General features: G+C 39.3%; 1 protein-coding gene across 5 annotated transcripts in view; it reads right to left on the bottom strand.

Moving 5' to 3' along the window:
* Window positions 1–22,137, bottom strand: part of NCOA2 (nuclear receptor coactivator 2) — a 189,355-nt gene that overhangs the window by 7,468 nt on the left and 159,750 nt on the right. For all 5 annotated transcript variants that reach the window (XM_050318852.1, XM_050318880.1, XM_050318861.1 and 2 more), the window contains 10 exons: window positions 21,095–21,304; window positions 18,905–19,120; window positions 18,148–18,277; window positions 14,934–15,099; window positions 12,777–13,055; window positions 11,856–11,933; window positions 11,111–11,348; window positions 9,357–9,534; window positions 6,875–7,073; window positions 1,133–1,222 (listed from right to left, as the gene is read on the bottom strand). In XM_050318852.1, coding sequence (XP_050174809.1) covers window positions 1,133–1,222; window positions 6,875–7,073; window positions 9,357–9,534; window positions 11,111–11,348; window positions 11,856–11,933; window positions 12,777–13,055; window positions 14,934–15,099; window positions 18,148–18,277; window positions 18,905–19,120; window positions 21,095–21,304 — 1,784 coding nt within the window. The remainder of the gene's footprint in view (window positions 1–1,132; window positions 1,223–6,874; window positions 7,074–9,356; window positions 9,535–11,110; window positions 11,349–11,855; window positions 11,934–12,776; window positions 13,056–14,933; window positions 15,100–18,147; window positions 18,278–18,904; window positions 19,121–21,094; window positions 21,305–22,137) is intronic.

Here is a 22,137-nt window from a genome sequence, read left to right as displayed (position 1 = left end):
CTGTCACGTCCACTCTATTTTCCTTCTCCCTTCAACCATTATTTAAAATCTACCTCCTCCTTTAGTCTGTTTCCGCCTCAACAGCCTTATTCCCTTTTTTATCTCAGTGGTACCTGGTATCTTCTTATCTGACAGTTGGGCATCTTTTAGGACATGAAATTTAACTTGTTCGGGGAAGCACTAAGTAGGAGATCTATCAGCCTCCCAGTACCTGAAGAGGTCTATAAGGGACATGGAGAGGGACTTTTTACAACGGTACGTAGTGACTGGACAAGGGCGAATGGCTTTAAACCAAGAGTAGGTTTTGATTAGGTATTAGGAAGAAATTCTGTACTGTGAGGGCGGTGAGACACTGGAACAGGTTACCCAGAGAAGTTGTGGATGCCCCAATCCTGGGAATGTTCAATGTTGGATGGGGCTCTGAGCAGCCTGGTCTAACGGAAGGTGTCCTGGCTATGGCAGGAGGTTGGAACTGGGTATCTTTAAGGTCCCTTCCAACCCAAACCATTCCATGATTCTGTAGAAACACCTTGGTATATGACAGCTTCTACAAGAGCAGAACACTCTGCATCATTTTATTAATCATCATAGTGATCAAGAAATAGTTGCAGATGAGACTTTTTATGCACAGATCCCCCACTCTTGAAGACAGATACTTGTATGTTTATATGAACCACGAAGGTGTGGAAAGGGATGTTTTAAATATACACGTGCATACAAAAAAAGGCAGGGATACAATAAAACACACGTACAGCTACTTCCACCTCAGTACTTTCATATTCTTCACTTTCATTCATGTTGATAACTTTTCAGACAAATCTTCCTCATTTCCCCTATTATTCCAGTTCCTTTTCTCTGAAAGCAGAAAGCCTTACCAGGCCCATGACCAGGAGGGCCTCGGAGGAGTGGGGGCAGAGGCGGCAGCTGCAGCTATGCAGCTAGATGGCGCCTGCCCTGCGCTGCTCCACGCGGCCACCACTCCCTCCCTCCCTGTGCCTATGATGCAAGCGGCTCCCTCAGGTTAATTAATATTTCCCTGGGGCACTTGTAACCCTGCAAGTAAAGAGATACCGTATCCATTCCAGCCCACCGCATATTCATCGTTCTGTTGCCTCTGTGGGCCATTTCTTACCCGTGCTGCATCTCCGTCCTGCTTTATCATATCCATTCCAGGCAGCTGGTTAGGAAAAAGATTGCCTCCCCTCATAGCAGGATCATTAACCTATTGGTAACAAGATATTAAGGAGAATTAAAAAATACACTGGGAGGAGGTCTGGGAGTTAAAAAGAAGCATTATAAACCACTACACTACTTGCATATACCAACACCCACTCCTGAGATGATGCTGAAGTCAGGGAAGTGACTGTACAGCCGAGCACCCTCCTTGCACAGCATGTGTTTGACTCATATTATTCTGCTTCACAGTCAACAACAAAGATTTCCTTCCTGATACTATGACCCTTGTGCATGTTTTACAAAGCAGGCTCCATAAATTAGGTCAGTGTTATCTGAAGAAGACATCCCTGCTATGAAAATTCTGAAAGTAGAAACATGTAACTGCTTTCCTAACCTCAATAATACAAGGCTTGGCTGCTTGCAAACCATCACACAATTTTTTCAAAGCCTGATGAGATAACTTGTAGGCTAAATTATACAAACTATTGACTTAGTTTTAATGACACTTTTCTGTTTGTAAGCAATGGGAGAAAGCATTAAAAGGGAAAATGTGCAGTGGCATGCCTTCCTAAAGGGATGGTCTCCACAATTTTCTGAACACAGTCATGGGAAAGAACTGAAGCTGTGAATTTCCGCACAACCAAAGGGTCTGTCATGCTTAGTTACGTGGAAAAGAGTGGAAAATGCTTTTTATGTGGAAAAAAAATTGCCAAATTTTCAGCACTGCTTTCTTAGTCAAAGGATTCATCTCACCATGTAGGAACAGGTATAAAATACAAAACAGAGCCCTTCAGCAAGGTTCTGAAATATTAGGAAAAAAACAGTTTTCCTTAGAAGTTTTAGGGGGAGAGAAACATCTTCCACAGTCTTTGCTGAATTGGTTCGCTGTTGCTTCTCTCATAGTAGATGGATGTGATAACAGTGAAGATATGCCCCTCCAGATTTGCTGGAAGGAAAAAGATGTTTTTTCTGTCACCTGCCCTTTAGGAGACTTGTGTTGTGAAGGAGAGGAGATTCTGTCTGTGCTCCACCTCACTTCAGCTACAGCAACCTGCTGCAGTGTGGGGGAATCACAAAATCAAAGAACGGGTAAGGTTGGAAGGGACCACAGTGGGTCATCCGGTCCAACCTCCCTGCTCAAGTAGGGTCATCCAAGAGCACATGCCACAGGCTTGTGTCCAGATGGTTGTTGAATATCTCCAATGAGGAAGAGTCCACAACATCTCTGGGCCAGTCTTTTCCAGTGCACAATCACCTGCACAGTAAAGACGTTTTTTCTCATATTCAAGTGGAACTTTCTGAGGACTGTTGCCTCTTGTCCTATTGCTTGGCACTGCCAAGATGACCCTGGCTCCATCCTCTTGACACCCTCCCTTCAGATACTTATAAACATTAATGAAGTCCCATCTCAATCTTCTCTTGTTGAGGAATACTGTCTTGATTTTATCACACCAAACTCTTCTCATTTCAGGTCCTTCTGACTGTTGTTTCTCTCACTATTCATTTATTTTGAAAAAATGCTGCAAAGCTAAATGCAATCACATGCAACCACCTAATGGAGGAGTTTCAAATGCTACCAGAGAGAAGACCACAATTCAGTGGGTACGGTTAAAAATTTAAAATATTTTTGCCATAGGAATTTCAACTCTGAAGAAACTCATTGTTTAAGTCCTGCAAGCCTCCTAGTGATGCTTTCTCCTTCTTAGTATGAGTGAGCAGATTTTTGAACCTGAATGTGAAAATTTAAATTGGGAGGGAAGAGAATCACGTAATTTCATTCATTCATTCATAAAGAAAGAAGACAGCTTTGCAGCTTTATCTACATGCATTTGACTAAGCAACAGAATCTATGTTTGAAAAGTGTTTTCTGTTATTGATCAATATTTATCAGAATACACAAGCACAGACGTCTTTTCTGATTTTTCAGCAGACAAAGGGAGGTAAAAAATCAAAAGCAGAAATAAGTAAGTTGTATATTGAATCAATGGCAGTTTTGGAACGAGAAGATGGCTGCATGATTTGCCTCGTGGCACTTAGGACAGGTATGGAAAAAGAAGGTGGTTCCAGGCTGCATGCTACAAAAGTAGCAAAGGCATCCCGGAAGTTCCTATTACACAATCTCTTTGCCAGTGATGATGCAAGAATTCTGACTGACATGGTATCAGATACCAAAAAGAAAAGTACTATTTTGTTATATAAATACATTTGCTTCAGAAGTCCTTAAAAGACCCCACATTCTCACGTTAACTTTTCTGACTGCAATAAATACTCAATCAGAAAAGTATGGGGAAGGACAGAGAAATGGAAGGGTTTTTATAATTTCCTGAAGACAAGTCAAGCAGTATTATCAGATATGAAACCTGACTAAAACAAGAACAAAGATGTTTTACAATTCCTTAGCAATTAAGTGTATTAATACAGCCTCCTGCTAATAAAGTAGAATTATATACAAGGTGTCTAACAAGAAAAGTTTCCTGCCATTCCTCCTGGATGAGCTCCTTTCATCCAATATGCTAAAACAAAATCAAAATACTGTTTCAAGATAACTCTTCTTAGATGCCATCATAATTTTGGCCTGGAGAGTACTGTCATGAAGACAAGAACAAAGGAAGATGTGTGAATGGTGGAATACCAGGAAGGTTTACTTTCTTGATGCCTGGGGAAGCTGTTTTGGACAGAAGGAACCTGCAGCCCTGGCAGCTGGCATTTCAGCATTCCTGGTAGCAGCCTCCTAGAAAAAACACTAGTTAAGAGCAGCCTGAAGAGCTTTAATGTAATTATGAGAAGATGATAATGAGACAAGGTCTCATTCCTCAAATACATAAAAAGCCATTAAGTATCATTAATAACAAGTCCATTTTGAACATAATCTTTTTATTTGGTAATGCTGAGAGCCCAGATAGTAAACAAGAGAAGATGGAGATACACAAGTGTGAGCAGAAACTTAGTATTTCTGAGCTCTGGCTACATCTCTATGATACAGCATAGTGCCACAATGAGAGAGGAGACAGAGCCAAGCAAGCATGTTTGGTACCAAAGGTAATATACCTGCTTTTTACCAGGTAAATAAGTCCAGGCACAGCTTTTCACTATAGGTAATATATCTTCTGCAACTATCCAGTAACATTGTTGAGTTTTTCTCAAAAGCAAGAATACATTTGCAGTGTAATCAGTGTTACTCACTGTGGTCAGAAACAGACAAGCATGTGAAGTTCAAATTATATACTATGGAACAAAAAATGACATTGAATAAGTAAACAGAAGTGTAGGTGACAGCGTAAGAAAAACCCAAATAGTGAATGAAATAGCAACAGTCAGCAGAATTACAGAAAACGCAGTCATTTTGAAAGCCACCAGTGACAAGAAAAAGTCCAGCACAGTCTAGATAAACTGCTAAATAAAGATGTCAAATAGTAAAAAAAAACCCTATGCCCTAAAAACAGAAAAGTGTCAATGTTAGTACTCAAATATAGAATTTTAGCTATTCATGTCTCTCAGGAAAGAAAATGTAAAGCAGCATGGCAAACACTCCTGAGGACTAAAAAGGACCGCCTCATGGCCCAGAAATGGCCCCTCAGCTGTCAGTTGGCCACTTCTGACCTAGATGAAGCAGAAAACATTTGCTTGCAGATGACACAGTGCTGGGGTGGTAAATCAGAAGGAAAACAGGTTACTGTTACAGTATGAGCCGTGGCACTTTGCTTAAACCAACTCCACCTATGAAATGCAATTTCATGGAGACAAAAGGGAGGCAATACATTTGGGAACAAAGAACGCAGGTCTCATCTATAGAATGTGCTGAGGAGAACTTGGGGATATCATAAGGGCTTCAGTGTGACATTGTCATCAACAGAACCAAGACAACTCATGGTTTGGATTACAAGCTGTCTCTGATTACTCTGTTCGTACTTCTAGAAGGAGGTTACAACAATGGAGTTTAAAGTAGATCCACAAAAGGGAGTGATGGGCTGAAAAACAAATGTTGAGATGGATAAAAAATCCCCAGCCTATTCAGCTTACTGGAAGTTAGGTAAATGTTATCTTGAAACAAGATCTTGTAGTCTAACAGGAAGGAAAAGCAGTGCGACAGCTGTGCCTGGGGAAACAGTAGCCTGCATGGAAATCTTTGAAACAAAATCAGATCTCTTTCTACAGTGCAGTTTCTCAGTTCAGGTTCTTAGGAAAAATTATGCAGCATGGGTATCCTGAGAAATCAGAATAGGTCATCACCTTTAAATCTCCACTCTTTGTTTTTGTTTTACTACATTAAATGTGCTCAACTCTATGCACTTGGGAACTAATAATAATAATGATAAAAAGTCTGATATAACTGGGCTTAGCAACTGGGAATATCAGAGAAGGTGACAGATTTGTGAGTATCAAAATGACTTTCGGTCACCAGTATGTAGCAGCTGTAAAAGACAAATGTGATCTGCAGCTATATCTGTCAGAGTATTCCAAGAGAAACAGGGAACAACAAGTGTTATGCACATGGCTCTGGTGCTTAGGAAATACTGATGCAAACCAGAACAGGTGCAGAAAAGGAGAGGGAATTTAAAGCCTAAGAGACTGAAAAACTTCGGTTTGTTTGGCTTACAAGAAAAATCCCAACAAACCCAAACCAAAATAATCCAACAATCTCAAACCAACAACAACAAAAATCACATTGATAGAATCTTTCTAAAACACAAGACAAGAGCTATTTAAGGTAAAGGACAATACTGGAAAAGAAAATACTCTGTTATCAAATTTAGTCTGGAGAAAGGACATACATTAACAACCCATTAATATAATCAGCTTTAAACTGGAACGTTATCGTATCAGAAAAAAGATTTGTGATATTGTCTGCCATAGAAGGAGATGCTGCCTGAAGACACAAGGGGTACTTTCCCGCCAATATTTTAAAGAAAATTCCATAATTTCAAGACTGTGTTTTAAATAAATTGGAGTTCAGCTTTGAAACAAACATATGAACCTGTTAATTAAGAGGATTTGTTTGTCAAATAGTTATTAATGTACTGTGTGAGCTTAACTGCAGGTTAACAAACAGAAATGTTATTTTTTCTTATTTCAGATACCCTGAGTAGCAGTCTCAAGTAAGAATGAGTCTGTAAACATTCTCTTGGCAGAAAAGAACAGGTTACTTACCTATTGATTCAGCAACCTCTTTTATACGCACCATGTTACAAAAAATGTGGATTTTGTACTCATGAAGTTGCCAGACAGATAGTTCTTGAAACTGATTGCCTATTTATTCTCTGGTACTACACTGTGGCAGTCGAAGCATCTTCCACACCCTGCCCATGCCAGCATCTTTCACTCTTTTCTCTAGGAAACAGCTGCCTGCCATTCAACTCCTAGCCTGAATGTGCTATGGAAACTTACTCACCGAGAGCAGGAGCTAGGTCAGCATGCACTTTCTGCTGAAGTTTGGGAGCAACTACATGTGCTGGCTACAGTGGTGCTAGGTCAAAACAGGAAATTCAGATGCAAAAAATGCTCTCTACCTCATCGGTCACCTTGGTTATTCGAGTGCAGAGCTAAAACCAAAGCCCTTTTAACATCATAATTTCTCAAGAAAACTAGTAAAAGAAACATAATGGCTTACAGCAGTTACAGCCCATCACAGCGGACCTGAAAAGCTACTGAAAATCAAAGCAAATCCTCTAGCTGTCATCTCACATCCTTAAATTCTCACCTGCTCAGGACCCATGGAGGACAACCCTGATGTAGGCACAGAGGTCGCTGAGGTCATGCTGATCTGCCCTGTCATCTGGTTCATGTTGTTCATACCACTTGTGTTGGTTGCCATGGATACACTGATGTTCATGTTATTGTTGTACATGCTGGTGCTTGCTTGCTGCCCAAAATGTGGTGGGGACTGTTGTGAAAACATGCTACAGCAAGGAATGGAAAAAGCAATGTGTCAGACTTAGAATGCTGAAGCCACTAAGAAACTGTTTTCTTTTTAATAAATTTTAAGCTAGAATTTGTATATACTGCCATTTATTCCAACTTCAAAGGAAAAACTAGTTTTCAGCTGCATTAATGTCCGTGGAAAAGATTTTAAAAATTTAAGGTCCCATGTCTGTGCACAAAAATGCATGCCTTTGCGTGTGAAACTATGGCAGAGTACAAATCTGTTATGCATGTGCAGTAACAGCCAATTAGCTGTCTAAATGTGCTTTGTCTGTATTTTAAAGTAATTTTTGGAGGGAAAGGAAACCAGCTTTTTTTCCTTCCAGTGTTAGCACAGCACAGGACTGTTGATCTGAAATTGGAGCTAGTATAATAAACATTCTTTTTTGCAAAATAATCTATTTGCATGTATGAATACCAGATTTGTACATACAATTATGGGCAAGTGGGCTCACAAATATAGACATGCAATTGTGCAGAAATTTATTTACCAAATCTTAGCATCAGATTTTGAAAATGTGCCACCGTAAAGAAACAACATATAGTCTAAGACAATTATCCTCTATGTTCCTTTAAGGCCTTTCTGAACAACTTAAGGAGGAGTAACTGTGGAAGATCTCATCCCACATTTTACTCAGTCAAGTGCTTTCTGGATAGTATCTTCCTTCCCGTTATGTTGGAAGTTATATTAGAGACTTCTTTACATTTCCTGAAATGCACTTCACTGTTTACATACCAGTCTTTTCTACTCTTCAAGCATAACCCAACAGTCAATGAAGAAATTATTACTGACAATAATTTAGAGGATCTGCATTAGACTGAAAGGCTGTGGAAAGGCTGCTGTGTGTCAGATGGCACACGATAACCACCTCTGTATCCATGGCTAACTTTTAGTGCCACGTGAAGCACTGCTCCCACGGCTGAGGAAATCTTTCAAGGTTAACACTCAACCTTGCACTTGGGTACTCCATTAGGCTATTGTTGTGCACTGTGAGACTTGGTGGAGTGCAACAGCATTCCGGGCACAGGACCAAACTTGGAAAATCCCACCATTCTCTTCCTTCCAATTCCATGTCTTTTCAGGCCACCTAACCCCATTTTTAAGTTGTTATCTGGATGGTTGAAACAGTACACTACAGATCATTGTGAATACTCAGTGGCTTGTGTAAACACATTTGACATGCCTCCACTGCAGAGCTGCAGTTTAGCAAAGCCAACCACTACTCTTATCGAGCTGCCCCTGTGCCATTTTTGGCAGAATCCAAGACAGTCGCAGCTATGCCTCCCGCAGATGCTTCAGGAAGACACTGAGGATGGGGTATGGACAAGGATCAGGATAAGAGATAAATCAGACGCTTTAAGGGGTACTTTATTTGGACCAGCCTCATCAATAAAATACTGGTGTTTTGGATTTATTAAATCTTTATCAACCAGTGGGGAAAAGATTTGTGCCTGGGCTAGGACAGTAAGAACAGCCTGAGAACTTCAGGATGATAAAAGCACAGTGCTAGAGACAGCTGTGTGCACCCCAGTGTTAAGTGATACAGGCTGTACCTGATAGTTCCTTCCATCTTCCAACGAAAGGCAAAGGTCACTGCCATCTGGAAGCTGCCTACCGATAGTCTTCCACATCCAGCCCATTTGATTTGGACAGACTGATTGTTAGAGCGATACCAGCTGGGGCAGGGGCCTCAACTGAAGAGGTGACTGCATGCATGAGGCACGCTACGATGCTGTCAGGGAATTAAATTATATGCTAACCTCCAGTATGTGCAAGCACTAATGGGCTGAACCTAGTTACACTCCAGCATTTAAAGTGGGAGGTGATAATCCAGTCACTGCAATTCCAGAGCAGTAGGGAATGCATAGGCTCTGGCTCAGCTGACCCAGCCATGTGGAAAGCAGTGTGGGAGCAGAACATGAAAACTGTATGCAGAAGAAATGCATCCACACAAATGTTGGGGGCTGTTCACTGTGCAGCAGAGGTGCTTCTTAAGGACACACAGTGTTTGATCAGTTACCACAGATGAAGCAATGCACTGCGTGGATGCAGGTCTTTTAGCTATGCACTCACTTTGCCTTGTATGAAGACAGAATTTAAACCAATTTGTCAAGCCAAATTGAAAAGAAATCTCTTTTAGGATAGATAGTTAACAACAAACACACTAACAATTACATAAAACAAGCCCATAAATACATGTAGACTGTAAATGACCCCATTACTCTGTGTGTTGTTCATTTTGGTTTTGTTCTGGATTTACCTGTTACCACCCATATTCCCTTGTGCCCACCCATTCATCTCCGTAGAGGACTGATAGGCAGGATTAGCCTGAGACTGCTGAATCATGGGGCTTTGAGAGTGAGCCAGTCTTGGTGACATTAGTGGACTCTGAGGAGTGGTGGCCCCTGTGAAGCCTGGATCGGGCTGCTGACTTATACCTGAAGAAGAAAACAAGAAATTTACCCACTGAACATTCAGAGTTAAAACATGCCAAGAGCTCATACCCACTGATATATCTTTACACCTGTCAACATGCCTAGTCACACAAGTGGTCTCTCCTCTCTACAGACTGAAAGGAAAACACTAGTGACTCCCTCCCACCCCCCAACTGCATTCAGAACAACAAATAAAACATATTTCTTTTCACCAAAATCCATTTTGGTGAAAGTTACGCATGATCCATTGACTGTATGGCACCACCTTTTAGCAGTTAGGCTATAATTTCCAATTTTTTCTAAAACTCCTAAAACCTCAGAATCTTTGTTTCTGTGTCCCTGCAAAAACAAGCAGTGCCATTTTGTGCAAGCATTTAATGATTCTGTAAAATAAAAAAATCATATAGATGCAAGGAAAACCTAATTAAGGTTGTAAAATGCCAATTGTGTGCAGAACTTTTGTTATAAAACAAGTCACTTTAGTCTTGTTTAAGTTCATTATAAGCAGCATACTGAACATAAACAAGCCATTCAATGCTGGGGTAAGGATAAGGTATTATGAAATCTGTTCTTATATTCATTGGTGTAACTTAACTTCTCTGTATTTTGGGTATATCAAAAATGGGAATAATAATGTCTCTTCATTTTCATCAAGCAGTCACAAACACATGGAGTGAAAGTACCATTATGAAATGTTATTAGTGTTAGAAACTGGCATAAAGGATAACAGATCACTAAGAGTAGATAACAAATTTAGAATTGGATGGGCATAATTGGTTATAGCAGCAGAACTTTCACATAACATACTATTTAATATAATTATAGTATAACTTATGCAATAGATATAAATAAAGAAGCTATAAAACAATAACTGTATGGAGGCAACTGCCCAATGCACCCCTAGAACAAAGTGGTACGCAGCTTTGTGAACCACATGAAGAAAATGGTATTAATTACTGTATTTACACAGGTTTAAGGACAGGGAGTGGAACGCCTTATCTAAAACTAATTTATATTAATAAATTCAATAATTAGTTGTTAATTTTACATTCTAATGTACACTTGAAGATATTTTTTATTTTTTTGAAAAATATGTCTAGTATTTAAGCAATATCTCATTAACGACATTTAAAAACTACATACAGCTTTGCTTCTGGTTACTTTATGGTGTTCATCAATACCTATCCACATCTTTTTCTTCATTTGCACTTTTATCACGTATACTGGTTTGTTCAATTCAGTCAAAATTCAGAGTCCGTCAAGCAAATACATACACACGTATGAGTCTGCGTGTGCACACCCACTTTTATCTGTATGTATCTATATATAAACAAACACACGCATCACACTTCCACTATTGCTCACAAAAAAGAGCGATGCTTGGAGAATAAGTGGTACTAGGGCTAGGAAAGTGGAAAGGCACTATGTTCCATTTAAGGACTCCCAAGGGATCCAAACCCCCACTGTTCCCAGGGAGCCAGGCAAGAGCCTGTGCGAGGAGGGCTTGGATCCAGCACTGAGGGGAGCACGGGGGAGTTAAGGACTGCCAAAATGCACTGAGGTGGGGTGGGACCAGTACCGTAGTTCGGAGGAAACGGAAACTGCTGTGCATTGGCCTGCGGGATCCGCGGGTTGCTCATGGTTGCCGGTATGCCACCAGTGGCCACCATGCTGGGGGTCATGCTCAAGCCTTGCCCTCGCATCATCAGCGTCCGCTGCTGCACCTGCTGCTGCTGCTGCTGCATCTGCCGCTGCCGCAGGTGTTGGCTCAGGATCTCCCGCTGCCTCTGTGCCAGCATCTGCGCGTTGATGGGGCCCTGCAGGGAAAACCCATCAGCAACCCCTCCCAAGGCAACCTCACCAATGGAGGCATATCTACCACAGCAATCTGGAAGATTCCAGCTTTCCCCCCCCCCATCACACAACTAATAATAATATGAAGAAGGAGAAACTAATCCTATTAATATACTTCTGTCAGGAAAGACTTCCAACACTGCAAGAGTCACTAAATGAACTAATACCAGTGTGCTTAAGGTTGCAGCAACTTGTAATTGCAAATAGAGCAGTTCATTAAAAAACCTGCATCTTTAGGAAATTAGAAGCTTGGTTAAAAATGGAGTTATATCATATCCTTAGGAAACAACCACCTGTCCCATGTAAATATGGGAAACTCCCATAAATAAAACAGTAAAGTATTTCCTGTAATGCAGAGTGCATTATTTGTATTCAAACTGTATTTGCTGTATAGCATTATTACTATACTATATGAAGGGAAGAAAGAAAAAAGAAAGTGACTTTTTTTTTTAAAAAGGTATTTCTCTCACCTGTGTTGGCACTCCAGGTCTCAAAGATAGATTCATATTGGAGACACTGCTGATTTGATTTATCAGTGGCTGCCGATTCTAAAGAAAAAACACAAACCACCCCAACAACAAAACCCAAAAGTTTTTAGAAGGAAAGGGAAAAAGGGAGGTGTTACATACAGAGTTATACACATCTACTTCCCCGATTGGTTGGTTTGTAGACCTAGTTTTACATATTCAAGCAGGGACTAATTGTTCTCCACAAATCCTATTATCATGCACAGTATGCTGTTTCCTAAGGAGATAATACACCAGAGAAATAATAACACAGGCACTAAGATGTTTATACCAAACTTCCTCCCTTCACAGTTCCTGTCAATTTTCAGGTTGGGACTGGACTGTTGAAGTTTACTCCAAATTAGACCTTCTCCTGATGTTTGAAGGCACACATGATCTTTCCTTCTCCAACAGAAAAAGCACTGATATCTCATTTATAGTACTATGAACTGATATATTTAAAAATCAAACAAGAAAAACAACCTAAAACAATCCTCAAAAGTAGACCAAAGCCAAGGGGGAAAAAAAGGAGGTAGGTAACAGGCAGCAATAAAAGCAGTTAGATTGGTGGAAGAGTCAAGATATAACAAATAGAAAAAGGTTTGTGTAACAAAAAGCACCAGTGTAACCTTGCTCAAAGACTTAGTGAGACCTAGGCTTAAATACTAGTCACATGTATTATAGAAAGAATAACGTAAAGATGCCAAAAGAAATCAAAAACGAGAATCTGCAAAGTAATGTCCTGTCAAAACTCATCGTGACCGGTGTTTTTACTTTAAAAGTGGAATTCAGCAAGATCTGGTCTATTTGGAGCAGGCTGACAGTATGTGTCGCCCAGGAGAGGTGTCTGCGCCAGCGTGGAACCGGGCGTGGAAGGGGACGTACCTGCTGCGCCTGGAGCCTGTGCTGCAGCTGGAGCCGCAGCTGGTTTGGCTGGTTCTGCACGATGCCAGCGGGCCGGAGGCCGGGCCGGGGCTGCATGCGCAGGGCGGTGTATCCCGGGCGCTGCCCCATGGCGTGGAAGCTCGGGTCCTGCATGGGTGCGTAGCCGCCCTGCGCCATCTGAGCCTGCGCCGCGTACTGCTGGGAGAACACGGGAGCCTTCTGCTCCATCAGGATGCTGGACTCCTGGCTGGGGAAGGACTCAGGGTCGACAGCTTGGCTCTGCAGAAATACGGGAACAATAGGAACAGTTGGTGAGACGCAGCTTTTCAGAGGATTATATGAGACTAATACAGACAGCCTGCAAAAACAACCTTTTGAGATGTGAATGTTTTTAAACAGAAAATTACATAAGTTTGCTTTACCTCAATATAAAACTTAAAAATAAACATAACTGTATTTTTGACTATCAAAACATATCCATGGAGACAAGAGACAAATTCCTCCTCTCTTTTTTCTTTTTTTTACACAAATACCCGCAATCTTTCTCATGTTCTTAACACAACCATTATATCACTCTGCTAATGAAAAAAAACCTGAAATGACAAATGTTGGATCAAAATCTGTAAGTGAAGTGATGGCAGCATATTTTTGCCATTGAATCTGGGATAAATTCACATACTTCACAAATGAATAAGTAGATTTTTTTCAGTATCCTTAAACAAAATAATGACCTCAAATAAAGATGCCTGAAACTATTACAGAAGTTAATGTGAATGGAGTGCCTAATTCTTTCAGGGCACTTTTGCACTAACTGATTATCCATTAGCATAAATAAGGTAACACAAGTCTAAACTGCATTCTAGATATGCCCTTAATATTTGCTCTAGCCAGAATAATTTTATAGCTTATTCCACACTGACCTTGAAAATGAAGTTAATCTAAATTTGTGCCCTCATGAAAGAAAGTCTTTAAGCTGCTATAAAATGATCAATGGTTATTTTAAAAAATATGTTTTAAAATGAGACAGTTTTCTTATCTGCAAAACTCTTTCACTGAGGTATTAATTAAATAGAAACGTATTTACCACTTAGTTTGAAATAAAATATTATTCATATTTTCTGGTGGTGGTATTCCAAAACCTATGTAATATTGCATGAAAGTTTCACACCGCAAAATTGAAGTTAACCAATAAAATGTATCTCCAGCTTAACACCTCACTGAGTTCTGTGTTGCACCAAATAGGCTTGGAGATAGCTTTATGTTCAAAGCAGAATTTCATTGGTCCTATTTCGTATCTAAAATGCAGACATAGTTCAGAAGTTATGTCCAGGGTGCTGATGAGTGCTGGAAAATGAAATGGGTATTCTGGGCTCCTCTGAGAATATTAAATCATCATATAAATATGTACAGCTGATTTTGGAAATACAATTCTTATGCTAGAAACATCAGGAACTAACTTCTCCCCAAAATATTTTTATTTTTACTGTATTTTTTTGCACCATATAAGACTTAAATGGACAAGAACTAAGTGAAAGCCACCAAAACTAACTGTCAGGGAAAATGGATAAAAAAGTATAGAACAATTTCATGCTACAAAGTTTAGGAAGTATGTTCATAATTAAAAAAAAAAAAATTACAGTTTAAGTGCTTGGAACGAAATCAGCTGCTTAAGATGAAACTCATCTCTTAACACCTATTAATCAACTCAGGGAAAAACTACGGGTGAAATGAAACATTACAGGTTTGCTAATCCAAAAGATTGTTGCCCCCATCTCACAAAAGGCTTGATCGTGCTCCTAGGTTTTTGTGTTCATATTCTCCTCTTTCCTATACTCTGTTGCTGGTTGTCATCTTACCTTCCTTCCCCACAGGTGTTATTCTGACCACCATTTTTTTGTTTTGGTCAGTTTACCTGCATAAGGGAGGTCAGAAGGAGATCTAAATGAGGGTGGCAGGGGAGAGGAGGAAACACTAAACCTGGGGCTGAAGGAAGCTCTTCAGGCGACACTGACACATTAGATAGACTGTCACCAAAAGATGTACCTCCGTCCTAGTTTGCAAGAAGTGTTTTATAATCCTGTTTTTCAATTCCACCTCGACAACATATGTTTTCAAAGCAACTACTACATGCAAAATGCCATGTCCCACACTGTATACCTGGCTCACTAATTCTGGTATTCCTAGAGCCCTGTCGATTTCTTCTAAGCCATCAAAATTCCTTAATGCCATGTAAAGCTGATCCAGGAGAGCACCCTCATCACTTGGTGACTCTGATGAAGGATGATTACACAAGAGATCATCTGGTGAGCTGCCAAACGGTTGCCTGTGAAAACATGAACACAGCGTTGGTAAACAGCTGCTGAAAAACAAGAAATAATATCAGAGGATTAGTACTCAAATTGAACTAACAAGTGGAGACAGAATTCTTTTAATCACTGCCAATTTTGTTTAGAAAATTATTCTGGATGAAAGTTATGCTACCCAAAGAAGTAACTAAATAGTGTGATTAATGCCTGTCAAGACCCTACAAGCGTGGTGTATCTGACAAGCAAGAAAGCACACCAAACTTACGCCTGAGTGCTGATATTATATTACAGGGTCAACAGGGGAACAGAGAAGTCAGTACAGAATATAGTCAATGAAGATAGAAGGCTAAATAATTGTGGTTTTTTAACTAACTGTAACTTTGAATTTCAGGTGTCAGATTAAGCATACTATCACAAGTAGACTCTACTCTTAGCTGGTTTTCTATCTAATTTTATTTTAGGCTATCTAATTCTATTTTAGGCTAAGCAAGCTGAAGAGGCCACAGAGGGCCATGGATTGTCTGAGCTTGCAAAACTGAACATCTGGAAGAGCTGGGCAGAAGCATGAGGGAGCAGGGAGAAAAGGACATTCTCCTTTTTGTTTGCAGCAAAACACGGCATCAGCTCACCCTGTCTGCACACCCCATCATCAGCTCACCCCAACTGCCCACTTGGGTACCAATTTATACCACATAAAACCCACATAACTTGGTTATGTGCCTTGGAAGGACATCAGCAAGAATTTGGATATTGTAAGGCAGAGTGTGGTGGCTCTACAAATCCTGCTTACCTCACCCCTAAATTTGTATGCAAAGCACACTCACAGTTACAAAGGCAGAATAAAGGTTTGTTCTAAACCCAAAGGACAAAACTTCCTAAGAAACAAACTAAATCTGAAGTAACACCTTATCTGCAGGCAAATAACACATTTTTGTTTTGCAGCTCACACACCTGCCCTGCTTCATGCACGTTACTACAAGATTACAATAGCAAATACAAAGAGCAAAGCATTCTGCAAGAAGGGCAGCTACAATACGGGCATCATGGAAGAATCTCATCCCAGATAATTACTCGGATACAACAAAAGCTGTCACACATAGAGGGAGGAAAAGCACTATGTATGAACCCTTTTTACATGTCTGTTTAGAAAAACAAAGAAACATGTTTGTGTATTTAGTTTCCATAATGAGATATATGGTTGCCATGGAAGTCTAATCTCTATGTCAAAGCTAAGCAGAAGAGCTGCATCGTCAGGCTATACACTGAAAACACCCAAAGGATGGTAAGCAGGAAAACTAACCAAAATGTATTCTTTTTAATTAGATCACAGACAGTAAAACAAATAACAGGATATATATGACATACCCTTAAAACATTGCAAAGTATTAATCAATCTCATATATATGTTTCTGTAACTGTCACAGATGGAATTATAAATCAGTAAAGGGAAAGAAAAATTAAAAAAAAAAATCCTCTGATTCAAATTGCTTGCAAACTTAAAGATGACCTATAAGAAGGGATCTATGATGTGGAAAAACAACTGATGAGGCTAGCAAAACAAACCTCCCTGAAATTGCAAATGGGCATGAACATGCATGATAAGAAAAATTTTAAAAATTTTGTCAAATCTGTATGTTAAACAATGACAATTACTTACAACTACAATTTCCCCGTTTCTTTTATATATTGGAATAATACTTTTAATTTTTTTACGAATTATATTTACTCATTTAATACACATGACTGTAATCAGATTACAAAAATACCAGTCTTGGGGATTAATAAAATAAGAAATGGCAGCACCAACCAATCCATCATCTCTGGGTGTAAATGATCAAAATATGATTACTTTCAAAGGCAAGGCAATGGGAATTTTTTTCACCATCTTCAGTTACAAGGGAATTATGAAAAATGCAAAGGTAGAAAAAATGGAAGAATTAACTACCTGGCTTGCTGACCAGACACAACCCTATATTTTATTTTAAGGTGTAATTTTTAAAGTTAATAATTCAGTCATGTAAACAGTGCATTTTCCTTAAGTATACCTGAAGAAAACACCAGGAAACATCTTGAAAAGCATAGAAAGTAACAAAGAAAATGCCACATATATTTATGGATAGTATTTTCAGACATCCTAATGAAAATTAACAGAACATAGACAGAAGATTAACATTTTTTCAAACATACTTTTTCCCAGTTGTTTCCACTTCCTTTTGTTTTCATTGATCCCCCCATTTGCTACTGAAAAATATCCCAACTTATGCAGTTGAAAATATTTAAACATTTTGCACTTGCTTGTCCATTTTTCATCACTGAGACAGTCCATATATATATATGTAGATATACAGTTTCTATAAAGTAAGCTGCAAGCCTTTTGGAGAAGATATGGCTCTTTTTTAAGAAGCGTAAACCACTTATCATAGCTTTGCCATTATTTAAAAAGTCTTAATAATGAACAAAGTTAACACATCACATATGAGTTCACGAGTGGTGCTCAAATTGTAGTTCTGATTACCTGAGAAGGAGCTGACTTCAGGAAAGAAGCAGCTTTCCTTTCACTTCATCTTTCCTTCCTCATCTTTTACAGAATTTAAGTCAATTAAAAAAAACCCAAACAAAATATAGTTAACCATGTCCTGCATCACTTAAGATGCTACCCCACTGCAGAAAGAAACAGCTATCTTGTAACTAAACAGTTATGGCTACTAGTACTGGCATTTTCCCACTTTAGTGATAAGTATAATTATTAACAATACGAACAGCAAAATCAAGACAGAATCATGCCAACGTTAATGCTTCAGAGCTGCAAAATGGTGCAAATACCTGAAGTGTCTGGCAGCATTCACTGTGACACAGAATTTTCAATTCTCTCAACACATTAAAGGGCGAAGAGAGCATTTATAAGTATTACTGGAACACGCATACATTTCATGAGCATAAAATACTGTAAGCATTAAATTGATGTACATTTGGTGAATATTTTATGCAGAATTTTGTTTCCAGGAGGTGTATAAAATATAGGCCTGTAAAATCTCTCTGTGTTCTGATGTGAAACCAAGACTCACCTGTTCTGATTACCAAAAGTTGCCTGTTCTATAGGTAAGATGCTGTCTGGCCATGGTGCAGTCTGATTTGGAGGTGCCTGTTGTTGGTTGTACTGAGGTCCTCCTATGTTCATCTCCAATTCGGATGGCCCTAATCAAGAAAAAATAACCATTGAAATGATGCTACTTTCATGTTAATTCTTTCCATTAAATTATCTATGTTATGGTAAAAGCAAATAAAAACATTAAGACTTAGTAACATTACAGTTAGGAGCATCATTGTTTTTTTGTTAAAGTTTGCTTTTAAAGTTTGCGAAAACATGAGAACTCTGAAAGTGGTTCAAAATTACAAAGTAGCAGATACAACATCACAGATGCAAAACTTTATAAGACAAGCATAAAAAAAATAGTATACAGAGACAGTATCATAATGTACTTGCTTTAAAAGTGACCAGAAACACTTATAACGTTCAAAGCATTTCATCTAAAAAAACCTCTACAGTCTTTAGTGAACAGGAGCAACTTCATATCCTCTTTCTTTGGCCATACCACTGAGGAGCTATAGAGTAGCAGGAACTGTCCATCTCAACACATGCATTAATATGTAGTGTTTTAGACACCTTCCTTCCCACATCCACAGGAAATTTTCGCTGTGAAATATGGTTCTCATCAAACCTATAACTGAAGTGAGTATTTTTTTTCTTTTTTATTCTCTGCCTTATCTTTAACAATCCAGCATATGCCAAAAAGGAACAATTCCACACGCGCCCTGACTTACCCATATTCATGACCTGAGATGGAAGCATCTGCCTTGGGCCAGCCTGGTTGCTGGGTCTCAAGGGGATGCTGGCCGTGGGGTTGCGGATCATGCCTGCCTGCACCGGCCTGTTCATGGCGCTGGCTGTGGGTGCACAGCTCACCCTCACAGCAGCAGCCTGGCTTCCCCAGTCTCCAGAAGTCATGGCAGGTCGAGGGGCATTGCCACCGATCATTCCTGCGCAAAAGTCAAACAGACTTAGGTACCAGCACATGATTCAGAACAGGTTTAGCACTACTGCTGCCTGATGAGCTGCATTTTTAGCAACAAAATTGCAGCAGTTTCACTCAAAGCACGTTGTACTGCAACTGCCCATCCAGATGTGCAAAGCTACAGAACGATGCCTTAGTCAAGGGACTGGAGATTGTCATACATTTTACAAGAGGAAGATCCCCTTATTATTTCCAAAATGCTGTTCAGAGAAAGTGTTCCCATATGTAGTCTGCAACAGGTGCTGAGGGTGTGTGGATAGCCTTAACTTCCTTCCTCAGGAAATGAATCACGTTTTCTGATTTGTATGTCACTGCTTTACTTTCCAAGTGCTAAATGAGAATGGAGACTTGCTAAATGGAGAATGGAGTAACAATGTGTTAACGTAAACACGCTTACAAATTAGAAGGATTGTATATAAATTCACATTCTGCAAACATCTTTTGGTGACTTCCTTCATTTGGAACCTAGAGCCTTCTTAGCTTCAAGGCTCACCCAGATAATCTCGCGCCAATGTACAGTGCAGGGAAATTACTCACAGGAACTTTCCGATAGGTGCTGAAGTTCATTACCGTTATTTTAGGGGAAGTCCTCCCACATCTACTGTAAACAACTGATACAATTTATTTACACTTGGATTATATAGAATACTACACTCTGACAGTAGCCAAAAAACCTCAACCAAACCCCAACACAAAAAAAACCCCTAAAATCCAAAGATGGGCATTCATAGTATTTATACATTTCAATTTTAATCAGTCAAGAGAACAGGTAAAACACTCATTTCAGATTGGACTACTGGTTCAGATTTGGTTTTCCAGTTGCATTTTGCAATATCCTTAAATGAATACTAAAAGCCACACAAATAATTATTACTCATCAGTTCAATTACTCGGTGACAAATAACTAAAGAGAAAAACTGCCTGAAGAGGGTCTCTGTTTCGTCTGCTGTACAAAATTTGCTTTAGTGTTACATCCTCAGGTTTGTTCTGTTTGTGTACATATTCTATCAGCTGAAATATGTGGCGTGCTTGAGCAAGGCAGGAACACAATAATAATCTCTAATTTGTACACGTAAGATGAATGAAATCCTCTAATATGTACACAGAATATGAAAGTAATAGAACACTTAAAAGAATACAGGTTGAACTGCTTATAGAAGCTATTTCATTACCTGGCAGCATGTCTTTTTTAATACCGATGTGAACTAAATATAAAAGTTTGACACTGAACAGCCACCTGAAAGGACTTACAATGCCCATTTATTTACTCAGAGCTGTTATAGCTGTTGTTGCACACCTACACAGTCTCAAGCTGCACATTAGTTGAAGTAAGTCCAAAAGCCAGATTTTTCTTTTCAAATATGCTATGACACCTTTGTGCATTATTAAGTGAACATGCTGTAACTGCAACATCCGATGGTTCTCAAAAAGGTTATGTGTCAGAAAATGATGAAAACATCAGCATTTCTTTAATTTGAGAATCAAGGCTACTAAATAAAGGATAATCGACGGCAAAACCAAGTCTGTAGAGATACACATTGTAAGGGCAACAGTATTGCCCACAAATTTGTTTTGAAAGACCCATCTCTACAGACTAGTTGTTCATTTGCTTTTTTTGAGGCAGAAAGATTGGATTTTTACCTATCTAAGCCTCAGCTGAATCTGTAGTATTTATGTGAACAGACTTTAATTGCCATTCCACTGTGTTCATCTAGAAGTTTTCGGGTAGGTGAGAAGCAGTGCATAAGGGTAGGACTAAAAATATGCAGACACAGAAATTCAAAATAAATATGCCAATACACATCCTCCCATAAAACACGATTTTTCCCAGATTTTTTGGAAAGTAATAACCTGCACTTGTAATAACCCAAATGTTAAGTTACACATGCTACAGCCTGTCACTCAAGTATATTAAAAAAAAAAAAAAAAGTCAGCTTACCTGTGCTACTGTTGCCTAAAGTTCCTTGACTTCCTATCATCCCTTCATTCCTGCCCATCAGACTCGGCTGAGGTATCACTGAGTAAGGGCTACTCGTCCTTATGGGTGGGAAAGTTCCTGCACCTGTTGGGTTCTGCAGTGTGATGTCAAGTGGTAAATTCTGGTTTGGTAATAACCTGCCCAGTTGCCCTGCTCGTGGGTTATTAAAAGCTAGACAGGAGGAGCAAAGAAAAAAAGTTACAAAATGGAAACTTTACAGGTTAAAAAAAAAAAAAAAAAAAGAACCCAGACACAATTAAAGCTCTTGGGCTGAGCTATTTAATGCTGCTTAATATACCCACTCCTATCTGTCTGAGAAACATCCCTTCTTGACATTTTAATGTAAATTTCAAAATGGAACATTCTGACACTAAACACAAACCAGATATGATGTATATTTTAAAAAACTTCAAATGATGCAATTTAACTGACAGAAGAGTCACTATAACAAAATACACCTCTATGTGATGTGCACACTACTGCCAATTAATCTTACACCTAGTAGGACTGTAATTGCACACAGATGTCATCCTGAGGCAGATTGTTAGGAATTATCTCAGTTTTGAGTGTTTTCCAGCACAAGCTGTGCCCCTGAAGAAGTTATCAAAATTAAGGGCAGATTGAGTCTATATTGGATCCCACAGCCCCATTTCTACATGTCCCTCTTAATTACTTTTATAAAAAATTTCTTTCATTAATAAAAATAAATACTTCCATGATTCAGCAACAACAAATAACTAGTCCAGAATTAGAGCTGTGCCACAATAATATTCTGGTAAAACAGAAAGTTCCTCGATGGTTACTGTCACCTTTATGTAACTATTTTCTTCTGGTCTGTGCTTTTAAAATCAGCCTCTGCGAAGAAAACTGCCTCAGAAAAGTGAGTTTCAGATTATGATTGGCAAGCATCTGGCTCAGCTAGTCTTTGGGCAATGTTCCAAAGCATAAAGGCATCTCCTGTGTGCACAGCTAGTTCTCAAACATGAATCGAACACTGACCTTGT

The sequence above is a fragment of the Myiozetetes cayanensis genome, unplaced genomic scaffold (genome assembly GCF_022539395.1).
Source record: "Myiozetetes cayanensis isolate MyiCay16 unplaced genomic scaffold, myiCay2020 scf1, whole genome shotgun sequence".
In the NCBI taxonomy this organism is placed as follows: domain Eukaryota; kingdom Metazoa; phylum Chordata; class Aves; order Passeriformes; family Tyrannidae; genus Myiozetetes; species Myiozetetes cayanensis.
The sequence above is the reverse complement of the archived record's forward strand: the minus strand, read 5'-3'. Positions and strand labels throughout refer to the sequence as shown.